The following is a 17,012-nucleotide window of genomic DNA, read 5'->3' on the forward strand; positions in this document are numbered from 1 at the left end:
CATGGACATTTATTAGTTCCCCAAATTAATACTTTTATAATTTCTTATGCCTGTCTTTACTGCAATCTCTAAACATAAATTGTGAAGATTTCATGGACACTTATCACTTCCCCAGTCAATACCCTTGTGATTTCCTATGCCTGTCTTTACTTTAATCTCTTAATCCTGTCATCTCGTAAACTGAGGAGGATGTATGTCCCCTCAGGACACTGTGATGATTGCGTTAACTGCACAAATTGTAGAGCATGTGTGTTTGAACAATATGAAATCTGGGCACCTTGAAAAAAGAACAGGATAACAGCAATGTTCAGGGAACAAGAGAGATAACCTTAAACTCTGACCGCTGGTGAGCCAGGCAGAACAGAGCCATATTTCTCTTCTTTCAAAAGCAAATGGGAGAAATATTGCTGAATTCTTTTTCTCAGCAAGGAACATCCCTGAGAAAGAGAATGTGCCCCTGAGGGCAGGCCTCTAAAATGGCCCCCTTGGGTGTGGCCATCTTCTATGGTAGAAACTGTAGGAATGAAATAAGCCCCAGTCTCCCATAGTGCTCCCAGGCTTATTAGGATGAGGAAATTCCTGCCTAATAAATTTTTGGTCAGACCGGTTGTCTGCTCTCAAACCTTGTCTCCTGATAAGATGTTATCAATGACAATGGTGCCTGAAACTTCATTAGCAATTTTAATTTCGCCCAGGTCCTGTGGTCCTGTGATCTCGCCCTGCCTCCATTTGCCTTGTGATATTCTATTACCTTGTGAAGCACGTGATCTCTGTGACCCACACCCTATTCATACACTCCCTCCCCTTTTGAAAATCACTAATAAAAACTTGCTGATTTTACAGCTTGCAGGGCATCACGGAACCTACCGACATGTGATGTCTCCCCCGGACGCCCAGCTTTAAAATTTCTCTCTTCTGTACTCTGTCCCTTTATTTTTCAACCCGGCCGACGCTTAGGGAAAATAGAAAAGAACCTACGTGACTACTGGGGGCAGGTTCCCCGATAATTTCATTTTCTTTTTTTTTTTTTGAGATGGAGTCTCACTCTATTGCCCAGGCTGGAGTAAAGTGGCATGATCTTGGCTCACTGCAACCTCTGCCTCCTGGGTTCAAGTGATTCTCCTGCCTCAGCCTCCCCAGTAGCTAGGATTACAAGTGTGAGCCACCATGCCTGGCTAATTTTTGTATTTTTAGTAGAGACGGGGTTTCACCATGTTGGTCAGGCTGGTTTTGAACTTCTGACCTCAGGTGATCCACCCACTTCAGCCTCCCAAAGTGCTGGGATTACAGGTGTGAGCCACCTTGCCCAGCCTATTTTTTATTTTTTTGAGACAGAGTCTCTCTGTGTCGCCCAGGCTGGAGTGCAGTGGTGCCATCTTGCCTCACTGCAACCTCCACCTCCCGGGTTCAAGCGATTCTTATGCCTCAGCCACCCAAGTAGCTGGGATTACAGGCGTGAGGCACCATACCTGGGCTATTTTTAATTTTTTAATGTGGCTACTAGAAAATTTTAAATTACAGGCTGGGTGTGGTGGCTGATGCCTGTAATCCCAGCACTTTGGGAGGCCAAGACGGGCAGATCACTCTGAGGTCAGGAGTTTGAGACCAGCCTGGCCAACATGGCGAAACCCCATCTCTACTAAAAATACAAAAATTCTCTGGGCTTGGTGGCATGCGCCTGTAATCCCAGCTATTTGGGAGGCTGAGACAGGAGAATTGCTTGAACCTGGGAGGCAGAGGTTGCAGTATGAGCCGAGATTGCACCACTGTACTCTAGCCTCGGTGACAGAGCGAGACTCTGTCTCAAAATAAATAAATAAAATAAAATAAAATTACATTTGTAAGTTGATTTCTGTTTCTGTTTGATAGCACTGGCTCAGACAAATCAGGATCTATTTCCAGAAATGGAGAGGGATAAATTCCTGAACAAAATCATGTTTTTTTGTTTGTTTGTTTTTAAGAAGGAGGAAGTATTTTCTTTTTGAAATAATGCATTATATTTCTCTACAGATATTTAACAGAGAGGATGGATGGAGGGCAAACAATGAGAGACTATACATTCACTGAGAACTATTTATGTGCAAATGTGCTGTGCTCAGTGTTGTGGGGAAAAGAAATTGCTGACCATGTAGGGGAGATAAGATATGTAGGCATGTGAGTGGTGAAGACAAAGGCTGTAGAATTTCAGACTTCAGAGATATTCTGTCTTGTGTGACAATGAATGCTAGCTTGATTTGGGCCTTGAAGGTAGATGGGGTTTCAATAAAAGAAGTCAGGTGGAGAGAGATGGCTTGGGAGGCATTCTAGGTGGAGAGAAAAGCACAGAGAAAATGCTGAGGCAGGAAAGCATAAACTGAATTTTAGTTTAGCCGAAGCTGAGTGCTAGAGAGAAAGAAGACTGGGTCACACTGCTAAAGGCCTCACAGAACCAAGTTGAATCTTAGTGGTAGCTTTATTATGGGATGCCCGAAGGGAGCATTTATTAGAGGCATAGGCAGCAGTAAAACACATCTTAATGTACTTTAGCAAAGGAGCTTAATTAAGCCAGGTTGTACCTCTCCTATGGCTCTTAGGAAGCATTCACAGGTCAGATCAGCATAATTTAGTGCTTGGAGCATGGTTCTAATCCCACCTGTGCGATTTTATGAGTTTTGAGATTTTGGGCAATTTATTTAACCTCTCTTTGCCTCAGTTTCCCTACCTGTAAAAATGGAAATGAAGGCCAGGTGAGGTGGCTCATGCCTGTAATCCCAGCACTTTGGGAGGCTGAGGCAGGCGGATCATTTGAGGTCAGGAGTTCAAGGCCAGTCTGGCCAACATGGTGAAACCTTGTCTCTACTAAAAATACAAAAATTAGGTGAGCGTGGTAGTGCGTGCCACTTGGGATGCTGAGGCAGGAGAATCGCTTGAACCTGGGAGGTGGAGGTTGCCATGGGCCAAGATTGCGCCACAGCACTCCAGCCTGGGTGACAGAGCGAGACTCCGTCTCAAAAAAAAAAAAAAAAAGGGAATGATAATAGTAGTACCTACTTCATAGAGTTGTGAGAATTAACTGAATTAACATATGTAAGAGTAAGACTACACAGTGTCTGCACATACAGTACCTACTATAAGAGTTTGTTTAAAAAAATTTGGTTTGCTATTGCTAACTACACAAAGGCAGCTAGGAAGCCACAGTCAGGAAAAAAAATCTTTTTCCCCCAAATCTGTATCTATGTAAGTAATAACTCTATGTGTATAAAGATAATGCACAGAGAGAATCCTGTGGGAAGAAATACCACTGTTAGGTCAGTCTGGCTAGTTCTACGTCCCCTGCAGCACTTGCTAACCCTGCTTTGCTGATGTCAACAGAAATTGTTGCGTGCGTTTACAGATAAATCTCCAAGTATTTAACAAAAGTGGAGCAAAATACACTTACTAGGTCTAAGCATTTTTAACAAAACAGGATATTTTTCAAAGTGTAGTGCTGAATTAGGCTATCTTTTTTTTTTTTCCTTTTTTTTTCTTTTTTTTGAGACAGAGTCTCGCTCTGTCACCCAGGCTGGAGTGCAATGGCGTGGTGTCGGCTCACTGCAACCTTTGCCTCCGGGTTCAAGCAATTCTTCTGCCTCAGCCTCCCCAGTAGCTGGGATTAAAGGTGCCTGCCACCACGCCTGGCTAATTTTGGAATTCTTAGTAGAGATGGGGTTTCACCATGTTGGCCAGGATGGTCTTGATCTCTTGATGATCCACCCACCTTGGCATCCTAAAGTTTAGGATTACAGGCCTGAGCCACTGCACCTGGCAGGAAGGAAGATTTAGAGGGCAACTTGTCAATTTGGATGGCATCCTGGGCTGTGGGGCTGGCAGGAATCTGTCCTGGACAGGGCACAGTGTGGCCAGGACAATAGGGAGGAGAGGCACCGGCTGGGGGGATTTGCCAGAGGCGGTGCCTCCCTTCCCCAGCAGGGCATGTGCTCCAGATCTTGTGCCACTTGACATGCAGAGCCTGGGTGCAACCTGCAGAAACCATGTGGGCTGTGCCCCAGCCTTGGGGTGGGTGTGGACCTGGTCTCCCTGGGGATACTGGAAGGGCCTCTGGGAGATATTTAGGGCGCAGCCTGGACATCTATACCATGCACTGGCAAACATACAAACAACAAAAAAACAGGGTATTCTATATATTCTATTGATTTTTAAATGTTGGCTGCAGCTGCTACATTCCTCGAGAGTAACTGAGTCCCACACAAGAAACCCTAAGCTCAACAGATTCTCTATTAGATGATTGCATTTTTTCAGAAACAATCTCCTAACCACCAGGCCTCTGGCCAATTTCTTTTCTGAGTTCCTGTTCCTGCCAGAAAGGGCAAATTCATTATCCTGTGAGGTCCAAGCTGGCCTCTTGGAGGTACAGCAAAGACTTTTACCCCTGGCCTGGAAGCAAAGGCTTGCCATGTGGCGCCCTTGGGCTTTTTTTTTTTTTTTTTTTTTTTTTTCTAGAAAGTTTTCTGGTGAGTTAAAAAAACGTGCTCAGAGTCCTACCCAACCCCACTCCCATCCCCAGCCCAGGCGAGTTGATGTGTGGATTCCTGGCGTTTGTTATTTGCTGCCCAAATGACCCTGGCCTCTGGGAATGAGGCCCCGGACCTTTGCTTTTATGTCCCAGAGCTCCTGTGAGTTTTACAAAATTATCATAATTATATTTCAATCTTAAGAGCTAGTTCTGCATTTTAGGCTAAAAAGCAAGAAATGAGGGACAAGAAAGTCACTTTTTGCCTAGTGTCCCTGCTGCCCCCAGCGGTCAGCAGCCTCTGGCGCTGAGGGTGTAGACCCGGGTTCTGAGGCCCCAGTGTGACTTTCCATTGTTCGCGAGGCCCTCACCCGCTGCGCTGCCCGGGCTGAGTCATTCTAAATTCCTTTCTTTGTGTTTTCTCTCTGCAGTCACGCAGAAATGGTTGCTCCACTAGTCATCTTCTTTCCTTAAACCAAAAAGAAAGAAAAAAAAAATCTAGCCTTTGATAGTTCTTATTCACGAATCAGCTAAAATATGAGTCAAACACAAGTTTCCTGAGAGCTATAAATATTTGCTGCACCCCACCCTACTGGGAAATACCCACAGTCCGTGTTTCGCCACCGAGTGGCTCAAATCTGGAGGATTTATTTGGTGTCCGGGGTAAAACGATCCCTGCTGTGAGTGGTTTTTAGGGCAGTGAATCTGTAATGTATTCCAAGCTTCTGAAGACAGACAGGGTGTGTGTGTGTGTGTGTGTGTGTGTGTGCATGTGCGTGTGTGTTTATGCTGTAACAATCGGTTCTTTAAAACGTATTTTTTAAAATACAAAGTCCTTATGGTGAAAGTTATGGACATTGACACTGGGATAAGAGAGTGGAGAAAGTAGTGAACTGAATGGCATCCTTCAGGAGTGTCAGTGTTTTGTTTTTTGGTATTTTTATTGGCAAGTAAATATGGGTCATTTGGCATGGCCAGTGGGCTGACATGAATATCAACAAGGTCCACTTTGTGGGCCACAGAAGCCACCTTATCATCCAGTCTGAGGTGTAAAGTTTGAGGGTGGATTGGGGAGGGTCACTCCAGCCTGAAGCCCAAGGGCCAGAAACCCTAGATTTGGGGTTCTAAAGTCAGGCAGAAGTTTTGGGGCTGACCTTGAGTTTTCGTGTTTGTTTTTTACAATGCATTCTTTTTCTGATTGTTATTATTTTTAATGACCCAAAGCAATCTATAGCAATGCAATTGCTATAAAAATACCAATGACATTCTTCACAGAAATAGAAAAAAATCCCTAAAATTAATATGGAACCATAAAGACCCCAACTAGCCAAAGCTATACTGAGCAAAATGAACAAAGCTGGAGGTATTACACTACCTGATTCAAAATATACTACAAAGTGATAGTAACTGAAACAGCATGGTATTGGTATAAAAACAGACACAGACCAATGGAACAGAATAGAGAACCCAGAAATAAATCCATGCATTTACAGCCAACATTTTTTTATAAAGGCACCATGGACATACACCAGGAAAAGGACGCCTCCTTCAATAAATGATGCTGGGAAAACTCGATATCCATATGCAGAAGAATGAAACTAGACCCCTCACCGTCTCTGGACACACTGCCTATGAGTTAGCCCTGCTCCTCACACAGCAGCAGGAAAAAAAAAAAAAAGCAAATAGACCCCTATTTCTTACCATATACTAAAATCAACTAGTCTGGGTGTGGTGGCTTATGCCTGTAATCTCAGCACTTTGAGAGGCTGAGGCAGGTGGATCACCTGAGCCCAGGAGTTTGAGACCAGCTTGGCCAACATGGCAAAACCCCGTCTCTACTAAAAATACAAAAATTAGCCAGGCATGGTGGCATGTGCCTGTAGTCCCAGCTACTCAGGAGGCTGAAGTACGAGAATCACTTGAACCCAGGAGGTGGAGGCTGCAATGAGTCAAGATCACACCACTGCACTCCAGTCTGGGCAACAGAGTGAGACCCTGTCTCAAAAAAAAAAAAAAAAAAAAAAAAAAAAAGAATAAAACACCTGTACGTGAATGTTCTAGCAGTGTTATTCATAACTGCCAAAAAATAGAAACATCAACTAATGAAAAAACAAATAAATAATAATATATCCATTCAATGGAATATTATTTGGCAATAAAAAAGGAATGAAATACAGATACATGCTACCGGAGGATGAACCTAGAAAACATGTTAAGAGAAATAAGCCAGTCATAACAGATCACATATTCTATAAGAAATGTCCAGAATAGTCATATCTGTAGAGATGGAAAATAGGTTAGTGGTTGACTGGTACTGGGAAAAGAGAGGGAATGAAGAGTGACTGTGAATGGATATGAGGTTTCTTTACAGGGTGATGACATGTTCTGTAATTAGACGTTTAATAGTTGCACGACCCTGAATATACTAAAAAGTCACTAAATTGTACACTTTTTTAAAAAAGAGATGGGGTCTTGCTATGTTTCCTAGGCTCAAGTAATCCTCCCTCCACAGCCTCCTGAGTAGCTGAGCCCTACAGGTGCACTCCATCATGCCCAGCTGACTTGTACACTTTTATTTTATTTATTTATTTACATATTTATTTATGAGATGGAGTCTTGCTGTGTTGCCCAGGCTGGAGTGCAGTGGTGCAATCTCAGCTCACTGCAACCTCCACCTCCTGGGTTCAAGTGATTCTCCCATCGCAGCCTCCCGAGTAGCTGGGATTACAGGCATGTGCCACCACGCCTCGCTAATTTTGTATTTTTAGTAGAGACCGGGTTTCACCATCTTGGCCAGGCTGGTTTCAAACTCCTGACCTCAGGTGATCTGCCTGCCTCAGCCTCCCAAAGTGCTGGGATTTCAGGCGTGAGCCACCGCGCCTGGCCTACTCAACATTTTTGAGGTCTCTATATGGTCCTGAATTATATTATTCCATAATAAACATCCACCAGATTTAACTTATATTTCCCTAATCATGGACACCTGGGTTGCCTCCAACTCTGTCACAATAAACAGTGTGGAGTATATGCTTTCTTAGGGACTTCAGCAAATCACTCTGGGACATATACCCAGATGTGGGGCATATATACAGGGCCAAAGGACACATTTTTATTTAATTCAAATACAAACATTTTGCTTTCTGGAATGGGTTTGCCAGTTTATATCCCACACTCACTCCCTTTGTGGACAAGAATTTTTGTCTTCCCACATCCTTTGCCAACACTTAGCATCAGGTTTTATAATTTTTTTTTTAGATGGAATTTCGCTCCTGTTGCCCAGGCTGGAGTGCAATGGCGTGATACTGGCTTACTGCAACCTCAGCCTCCTGGGTTCAAGCGATTCACCTGCCTCAGCCTCCCTAGTAGCTGGGATTACAGGCGACCACCACTACACCCAGCTTTTTTTTTTTTTTTCTGGTATTTTTAGTAGAGACGGGTTTTGCCGTATTGGCCAGGCTGAGTCTCGAGCTCCTGACCTCAGGTGATCGCCTGCCTCGGCCTTCCAAAGTGCTGGATTATAGGCGTGAGCCACCATGCCCAGCCATATTTTCTAATTTTTGCCAATCTGATGGATCTAAAGTAATATTTCATTATAGTTTAGTGTGCATTTCTTTTCTCCTTTCCTTTCCTTTTCTTTTCTTTTTTATTTTTTGAGACGGAGTTTTGTTCTTGTAGCCCAGGCTGGAGTGCAGTGGCGCCACCTCGGCTCACTGCAACCTCCATCTCCCGGGTTCAAGCAATTCTCCTGACTCAGCCTCCCTAGTAGCTGGGATTACAGGCGCCCACCACTATGCCCGGCTAATTTTTGTATTTTTAGTAGAGACAGGGTTTCACCATGTTGGCCAGGCTGGGTTCGAACTCCTGACCTCAGGTGATCCACCTGCCTTGGCCTCCCTAAGTGCTGGGATTACAGGCGTGAGCCACTGTGTCTGGCCGCCTTCTTTTTTTTTTTCTTTACACATTTTTTCTTTCTTTTCTTTGTTTTATTTTATTGTTTTATAGAGGAGAGGGTCTCACTATGTTGCCCAGGCTGGTCTTGAACTCCTAGGCTTAAGTGTCAGCCTCCCAAAATGCTAGGATTGCAGATGTTACAGATGGGAGCCACCACGCCCAGCCTGAAATATCTTCTTAGTGTTAAAAAAAAAAAAAAAAAAAAGAGAAGTGCATTATAATAGATATTGTAGGCCGGGCGCAGTGGCTCACGTCTGTAATCCCAGCACTTTGAGAGGCCGAGGTGGATGGATCATGAGTTCAGGAGTTGAAGAATAACCTGGCCAAGATGGTGAAACCCGGTCTCTACTAAAAATACAGGCTGGGCGCGGTGGCTCACGCCTGTAATCCCAGCACTTTGGGAGGCCGAGGCGGGTGGATTACGAGGTCAGGAGATCGAGACCATCCTGGCTAACACGGTGAAACCCCGTCTCTACTAAAAATACAAAAAAATTAGCCAGGCGTGGTGGTGGGCACCTGTAGTCCCAGCTACTCGGGAGGCTGAGGCAGGAGAATGGCATGAACCCGGGAGGCGGAGCTTGCAGTGAGCCGAGATGGCACCACTGCACTCCAGCCTGGGCAACAGAGCAAGACTCTGTCTCAAAAAAAAAAGAAAAATAAATAAATAAATAAAAATACAAAAAATTAGCAAGGTATGGTGGTGGGCGCCTGTAATCCCAGATACTGGGGAGGCTGAGGCAGAGAATTGCTTGAACCCAGGAGGCCAAGGTTGCAGTGAGCTGAGATCGTGCCACTGCATTCCAGCCTGGGTGACAGAGCGAGACTCTGTCTCAAAAAAAAAAAAAAAAATTAGATCTTATATGGGTGATTTATTCAATATACAGACTTGAATTTCCTCTAACAGCATTCATTACTTCATACAAAACAGTTCTTTTTTTTTTTTTCTGAGATGGAGTCTTGCTCTATTGCCCAGGCTGGAATACAGTGGTGTGATCTCGGCTCCCTGCAACCTCCACCTCCCGAGTTCAAGTGATTCTCCTGCCTCAGCCTCCTGAGTAGCTAGGACTACAGGCTCACGCCACCATGCCCAGCTAATTTTTGTATTTTTAGTAGAGACGGGGTTTCACTATGTTGGTCCGGCTGATCTCAAACTCCTGATCTTAATGATTCTCCCGCCTTGGTCTCCCAAAGTGCTGGGACTATAAGCATGAGCCACCATGCCCAGCCCAAAACAATTCTTAAGCATTAAAAAGATCAGACTCTTTATCCTTTCCAGATCACTTTTAATATCAACAAAACTTCTGGGGAAAGTTCAAGTTTCAGACTGTAGAGTGAAGGCTATAAAACGTGCTTAACACAAGGGGCTATTTGTAGTGCTCTAAAGCATGATTGGGACCAGGATGCACACTTGATCGGAGAGGTGATAACACTGTTGGACATGTTAGCGTATTTCAGTTGTTTCTGACAGTGAGAGTGCTTAAGAAAAAGATTTAATACTATATATATATATATTCCTACCCCTCTACCAAAGTCTAGACGATTATGGACTGAGAATGTGTATGAGGAAACTGATAGTTTCAATAGTTTTTTAGCTCAGTTGGGCAAAAGTGGCTTCTCACTCAAGCACAGGACTGGCAGTGATGTAACACTTCTAAGTTTCCGCCTCCCCCAACATCAAGATAAAGTGAAAGTAAACAGGCACTTGGAAAATTACTAGTGTTCTTCCTCCTCCAGGCACAAAAGAAAAGGGGGCAGAAAATTCCTTACATTTCATTTCTTTTCAGTATTGCTTATGCTCACAGCTTTCCTTTGCACAGCTCCTAGAAAGAATTTTCTATATTATCCTTTGAGAGTAAAAACTTTTATAATTGGCTTTTCTGCTTATGGTTGCTCTAAAAGGCAGAGGCATCTGAAAAGGCTTTGTGATCCATCTTAATTTACATGTCTATGAGAAAGATAATTTATTCTTTAACTGAAATTAAACATTTACCCCATGTCTCTTCTTCTGAGGCAGTAATATGCTTTTACTGAGAGGAACCAGGCCATTTCCTATAGTGGTCTTCCTGCCTTCAAATTTAAATATTACATCAGTCTTTTTCTGTTTGGGGGAATTTCTCTCTCTCTCTTTTCTTTTTTGTGAGACAGCGTCTGGCTCTGTCACCCAGGCTGGAGGGCAGTGGTATGATCTTGGCTCACTGAAGCCTTGATCACTTGGGCTCAAGCTATCCTCTCACCTCAACCTCCTGAGTAGCTGAGACCACAGGCGTGCACCACCATGGCTGGCTTTTTTTTTGTTTGTTTTGTTTTTGTGATAGCTTTGGTCCCAATATTTGGGGGAATTTTATTTTGAACATCCAGAGGGGAGATAAGATAATCTACTCTGCAACAAAGTCTAAACTCAGATATCTCTATTTCTGATTTCCTGAAAACGAAACAAAGGCTGAAGTAAGAAAGACATTACCATGGCTAATACAAACTGCTGTCTTCAGCGTTTGTCTCAAGTTCTTTCATAAACTGGACTCTCAAGTTCAGTTGGCACGCTTCTTTCCCATTGGATTTGCTTGTTGGGTGGATAATAATGCTTTTACATGAGAGGTTTTGAAGGCTGGAGCTTATAAAGAAAAACGCTTGATAAATAAAAATGTGAGCTGCAGGAGAAAAGGGACTTGGCTTATTTCTTTTTTTTTTTTCCACTTCCATGTCGTCGTGCAAAAAGCAATGCCTGGTACATAGTGGATGCTCAGTAAATACTTGTTGAATAACTGGGAGAAGTATTTTGCATATACAAAACTAAGCTACTCTCAAATACTTTCAAAACTATTTGCTAATAATTACCATTTATAACTTATTTTGATGTTAGCATATTTATTCATTAAAAGCTTGCACTACTGTTGACCTGGAGCCTTATTGAAAAAAAAAATTGAAAAGCAGTCGGCACATTTATTTAATTTTTTGGGTCAGCAGAAAACATGAAAAAAACAATATATGAGATCAAAAATTTCTATTTATTGGCCAGGTGCTGCGGCTCACGCCTGTAATCCCAGCACTTTGGGAGGCCTTTGTGGGCGGATCACCTGAGGTCAGGAGTTCGAGACCAGCTTGGCCAACATGGTAAGCCTCATCTCAACTAAAAATACAAAAAGTAGCCGGGCATGGTGGCAGGCACCTGTAATCCCAGCTATTTGGGAAGCTGAAGCAGGAGAATCGCTTGAACCCGGGAGGTGGAGGTTGCAGTGAGCCAAGATCGTGCCACTGTACTCCAGTATGGGCAACAAAAGCGAAACTCCATCTCAAAAAAAAAATTATGTATTTATTTATTATTTTTTGAGACAGGGTCTTGCTCTCTTGCCCAGGCTGGAGTGGCTTGGTGTGAACATGGCTAACTGTGGCCTCAACCTCCTGGGCTCAAGTGATCCTCCCACCTCAGCCTCCTGAGTAGCTGGGACCACAGGTCTGTGCCAGCACACCTGGCTAAGTTTTTAGAAAATTTTTTGTAGAGATGGGGTCTTGCCTTGTTGTGCAGTCTGGTATTGAATTCCTGGGCTCAAGCAATCCTCCTGCCCTCAGCCTCATAAAGTGTTGGGATAACAGGTGTGAGCCTTTGTGCCTGGTCAAAAATATCAATTTTTAGTCTATTTAACTAAAGGGTTGTTATTTAATAAGCATCCTAAGTGAACTAAGCACATGTTGTTATGAGTGAGACCATGCTGAGATGAATGGAATGAACCCTGCTTTCAAGATGTTTGTGATGAATCTATTCCTGGGACAGACACAGACATGTGTTCATAAGTATTATAAAGAAAGAGGGCCGGGTGCAGTGGCTCACGGGAGGCTGAGGCTGGCGGATTGCCTGAGCTCAGGGGTTCGAGGCCAGCCTGGGCAACAGGCTCTACTAAAAATTTAGTATTTTAGTCTCTACTAAAAATACAAAAAATTAGCTGGATGTGGCGGCATGGACCTGTGGTCCCAGCTATTCGGGAGGCTGAGGCAGGAGAATTTCTTGAACCTGGGAGGCAGAGGTTGCAGTGAGTGGAGATTACACCACTGCACTACAGCCTGGGCAACAGAGCAAGACGCTGTCTCCAAAAAAAAAAAAAAAAAAAAAAAAAAAAAAGGAGGAAGGGGATCAAGGAGTCAAGGAGTCAGAAGGAGCTCCAGGGAGGGAAAGGGCTGTGTCAGATGCATCTTTGTATCCTTGTTGCCTAGCGAAGGGTAGATACTTAGTATTCGCTGAATGAATGAAGAAATTCTCTCTTCCACATAATTGAGCCTAAATCCTTGAGTTTAAAATAAAGGGAAACCCCAAAATAAATAAATAATGTGGCACTTTGGTAGGTTAAAGGGAGACACCACATCTAGATCAGGGAGGGTGGAAGAAATTAGGGGTCATGAAGGAAGTGGCAAGGTTGAGGAGAGACCTTCCAGACCCAGGGAAGGAAATTAATAAAGGTATGAAGAGGAAAGGGAAGATGGAGAGAAGGCATGGGGAAGTGAAGCAGCCAGATCGCTGCAACAAGGCATGGCTCCCACCATAAGATAAGGGTAGAGTAGGCTGAACCTAGGGGTGAGGAGGGCACAGCTGCTGGGTGGGAGAGTTTACTGGGTAGGCCCAGGGAAGCCATGGGGCTCACCATGGGGGAGCACCTTAATCAGAGAGATTAGTTGTATTGGGACAATGAACTCAACACTGGTGGGAAGCTGGGATAGAAGAGGGCAAGACTAAAGGCAGTGATACCACTTAACTTTTCTACTCTAGGTGTAAACAAAAGCCACTAGACTCTTACCTAGGAGATGACAGTGGGTTTTTTTTTGTTGTTGTTGTTGAGAAAGACTTTCGCTCTGTCACTCAGTCTGGAGTGCAGTGAGATCTCAGCTCACTGCAGCCTCGATCTCCTGGGCTCAAGTGATTCTCTCAACTCAGCCTCCTGAATAACTGGGGCTACAGGTATGCACCACCATGCCCAGCCAATTTTTTGTATTTTTTGTAGAGACCAGGTTTCACCATGTTGCCCAAGCTGGTCTCAAACTCCCGGGCTCAAGCCATCTATCCACCTTGACCTTCCAAAGTACTGGGATTTCAGGTGTGAGGCACTGTGCCTGGCCTGGAAGAAGAATTAAGAAAAAAAAAATCCCAGGCCGGACATGGGCTTACACCTGTAATCCCAGCACTTTGAAAGGCTGAGGCGGGAGGATCACTTGAACCCAGGAGACTAGACTGGACAACATAGTGAAACCCCATCTCTACAAAATACAAAAATTAGCTGGGCATGGTGGTGCAGACCTGTAGTACCAGCTAGTCTGGAGGCTGAAGTGGGAGGATCTCTTGAGCCTGTGGGGTAGAGGCTGCAGTGAGCTGTGATCATGCCACGCCCCCCAGCCTGGGTGACAGAGTGATACTCTGTTTCAAAACAAACAAAAAATTCCAGAGACATGAAAAAACTGAAATGGAAGAGCCAGGTGTTTTTTTTTTGTTTTTTTTGTTTTTTTTTTTTGACGGGGTCCCCTTCTGTCGCCCAGGCTGGAGGGCAGTGGTGCGATCTCGGCTTACTGCAACCTCCATCTCCCGGGTGGAAGAGATTCTCCTGCCTCAGCCTCCCGAGTAGCTGGGAACTACAGGTCTGCACCACCATGTCCAGCTAATTTTTTGTATTTTGTAGGACTAAAGGCGGGTGCCACCATGCCCGGCTAATTTTTTTGTATTTTTAGTAGAGAATGGGTTTCACCATGTTAGCCAGGCTGGTCTGGAACTCTTGACCTCAGGCAATTCGCCCGCCTTGGCTTCCCAAAGTGCTGGGATTACAGGTGTGAGCCACTGTGCCCGGTCAGCAGGTGGTTGTTTTGGCACAGAGTAGGGGGTTTGGTGGGAGGCTAGGGAGGAGGAACAAAAATGACTTTGGGCCAAGCCTAAGTGACTGGGGAAATGTACTTTTAAGAGAAATATGAAGGTGGCAGGAACAGCCAGTTTTATTTAGAATGGGGGTGGGGGAGTGAGGTTGGATTTAAATAGTCTCAGGTGCAAGGAAGGATAGCCAGTTGGGGATGTCCAGCAGGTAGTTGAAAACCTAGCGGTGCCAGGCGCGGTGGCTCACGCCTGTAATCCCAGCACTTTGGGAGGCCGAGGTGGGCGGATCACAAGGTCAGGAGATCGAGACCATCCTGGCTAACACAGTGAAACCCCGTCTCTACTAAAAATACAAAAAATTAGCCGAGCGTGGTGGTGGGCGCCTGTAGTCCCAGCTACTCGGGAGGCTGAGGCAGGAGAATGGCGTGAACCTGGGAGGCAGAGCTTGCAGTGAGCTGAGATCGCGCCACTGCACTCCAGCCTGCGCGACAGAGCGAGACTCCGTCTCAAAAAAAAAAAAAAAAGAAAAAAAAAAAAAAGAAAACCTAGCGGTGATTACATTACAGCTTGGGCAACAGGTCTTTTGTTTTTAAAACAATATATTTGGCCAGGCACGGCAATCCCAGCACTTTGGGAGGCTGAGGCGGGCAAATCACGAGGTCAGGAGTTCGTAGACCAGCCTGGCCAACATGGTGAAACCCCATCTCTACTAAAAATACAAAAATTAGCCAGGTATGGGGGCGCATGCCTTTAGTCCCAGCTACTCAGGAGGCTGAGGCAGGGGAATCGCTGAACCTGGGAGGTGGAGGTCGCAGTGAGCAGGGATCGCGCCACTGCACTCCAGCCTGGGCAACAGAGCAAGTGTCCGTCTGAAAATAAATAAATAAATGAAACAATATATTTATTTGAATAGGTCATACTGCCACATTTGGTAAAGTGAAAATTAATTGTCCTTCCTATCCCTAGTTGCTGATTTTATCTCTATAGAGGTAACCGTTGTTTGTGGAAAAATCTACTCACACTGTGTTTTTTTTTTTTTTGTTTTGTTTTTTTTTTTGAGACTGAGGTTCGCTCTTGTTGCCCAGGCTGGAGTGCAATTGCGTGATCTTGGCTCACCGCAACCTCTGCCTCCTGGGTTCAAGCGATTCTCCTGCCTCAGCCTCCCGTGTAGCTGGGATTACAGGCATGTGCCACCATGCCCGGCTAATTTTGTATTTTTTAGTAGAGACAGGGTTTCTCCATGTTGGTCAGGCTGGTCTCGAACTTCTGATCTCAGGTGATCTGCCTGCCTCAGCCTTCCAAAGTGCTGGGATTACAGGCGTGAGCCACCATGGCGGGCCAAATGTGTTTTTTTTTCTTTTTCTTTTTTTTTTTGAGACGGAGTCTCACTCTGTCGCTCAGGCTGGAGTGCAGTGGCGCGATCTCAGCGCACTGCAAGCTCCGCCTCCCGGCTTCACGCCATTCTCCTGCCTCAGCCTCCGGAGTAGCTGGGACTACAGGCACCTGCCACCATGCCCGGCTAATTTTTTTGTATTTTCAGTAGAGGTGGGGTTTCACTGTGTTAGCCAGGATGGTCTCGATCTCCTGACCTTGTGATCTGCCCGCCTCGGCCTCCCAAAGTGCTGGGATTACAGGCGTGAGCCACCGCGCCTGGCCCAAATGTGTTTTTTTCTTATCTCTCATTCAACAACAATAAACACAGAAGACTTCTGTGATTAAAAGGGTGTGGGTTTTTCCTCACACACCAACTAAGCAATCAGTTCTGCAACAGACACCGGCTGGGTGTCTCCCAATTCAGTACTGACACTGTCTACCTGGAGGTAGCATCAGATTCCACAGGTTGAAGGCCCAGTCCCCAAGATTGCCCACCACTGGAGACACCAGTCCCAAGTCTAGGCTTCTGGAACTTGTGACCTGCTGGCTTCAAGTTGAGGTTTTCACAACTGCCTCTTTTGGTTCAATCGATTTGCTAGAGTGGTTCGAAGAACTCAGGGAAACACTTATGTTTATCATTTACTATAAAGGATATTACAAAGGACACAGATGAAGAGATGCACAGGGCAATGTCTGGGGAAAGGGATGAGGAACTTCCATGCCCTCTCTGGGCGTGCCACCCTCCAGGAACCTCCATGTGTTCAGCTATCAGTAGGCTCCCCAAACCCTGTCTTATTAGGCCTTTTATGGAGACTTCATTGGATAGTCATGAATAACAACCATGTAGAAATGTGATTGGACAGAAAGGGTGTGATCTAACACTAATAGACTCAGAGGGAAACCCAGCAAGTCCTGTCCAGATTCTTCTTGGCCTCTCTGTGCAGCATTCCTTCCTCCAGGGTATGGAGAGGACCTCTTCTTAAACGTGGGCGTGGGGTCTTATGACCTACAGTCCAACAAGGTAGGCCACATAATTTTTTTTTTTTTTTTTTGAGACGGAGTCTCACTCTGTCACCCAGTCTGGAGTGCAGTGGTGCAATCTCGGCTCACTGTAACCTCCACCTCCCGGGTTCAAGTGATTCTCCTGCCTCAGCCTCCCGAGTAGCTGGGACTACAGACGCCCGCCACCACACCTGGCTCATTTTTGTATTTTTAGTAGGGACGGGGTTTCACCATATTGTCCAGGCTGGTCTCGAACTCCTGACCTTGTGATCCGCCTGCCTCAGCCTCCCAAAGCGCTGGGATTACAGGTGTGAGCCACCTCCCCAGCCACAGAATTTCTTTATGACCAGTTCC

General features: G+C 45.1%; 1 protein-coding gene across 1 annotated transcript in view; it reads right to left on the reverse strand.

Moving 5' to 3' along the window:
• Nucleotides 1-4,475: 4,475 nt before the first annotated feature.
• The window catches only part of SLC17A5 (solute carrier family 17 member 5), a 72,414-nt gene continuing 59,877 nt past the window's right edge, over nt 4,476-17,012 (reverse strand). Inside the window, exon 11 of the mRNA XM_009451561.5 lies at nt 4,476-4,958. Within this exon, the coding sequence (XP_009449836.1) occupies nt 4,947-4,958 (12 nt within the window). The 3' untranslated portion in view covers nt 4,476-4,946. The remainder of the gene's footprint in view (nt 4,959-17,012) is intronic.

This window comes from Pan troglodytes, chromosome 5 (assembly GCF_028858775.2).
Source record: "Pan troglodytes isolate AG18354 chromosome 5, NHGRI_mPanTro3-v2.0_pri, whole genome shotgun sequence".
NCBI classification, from domain to species: domain Eukaryota; kingdom Metazoa; phylum Chordata; class Mammalia; order Primates; family Hominidae; genus Pan; species Pan troglodytes.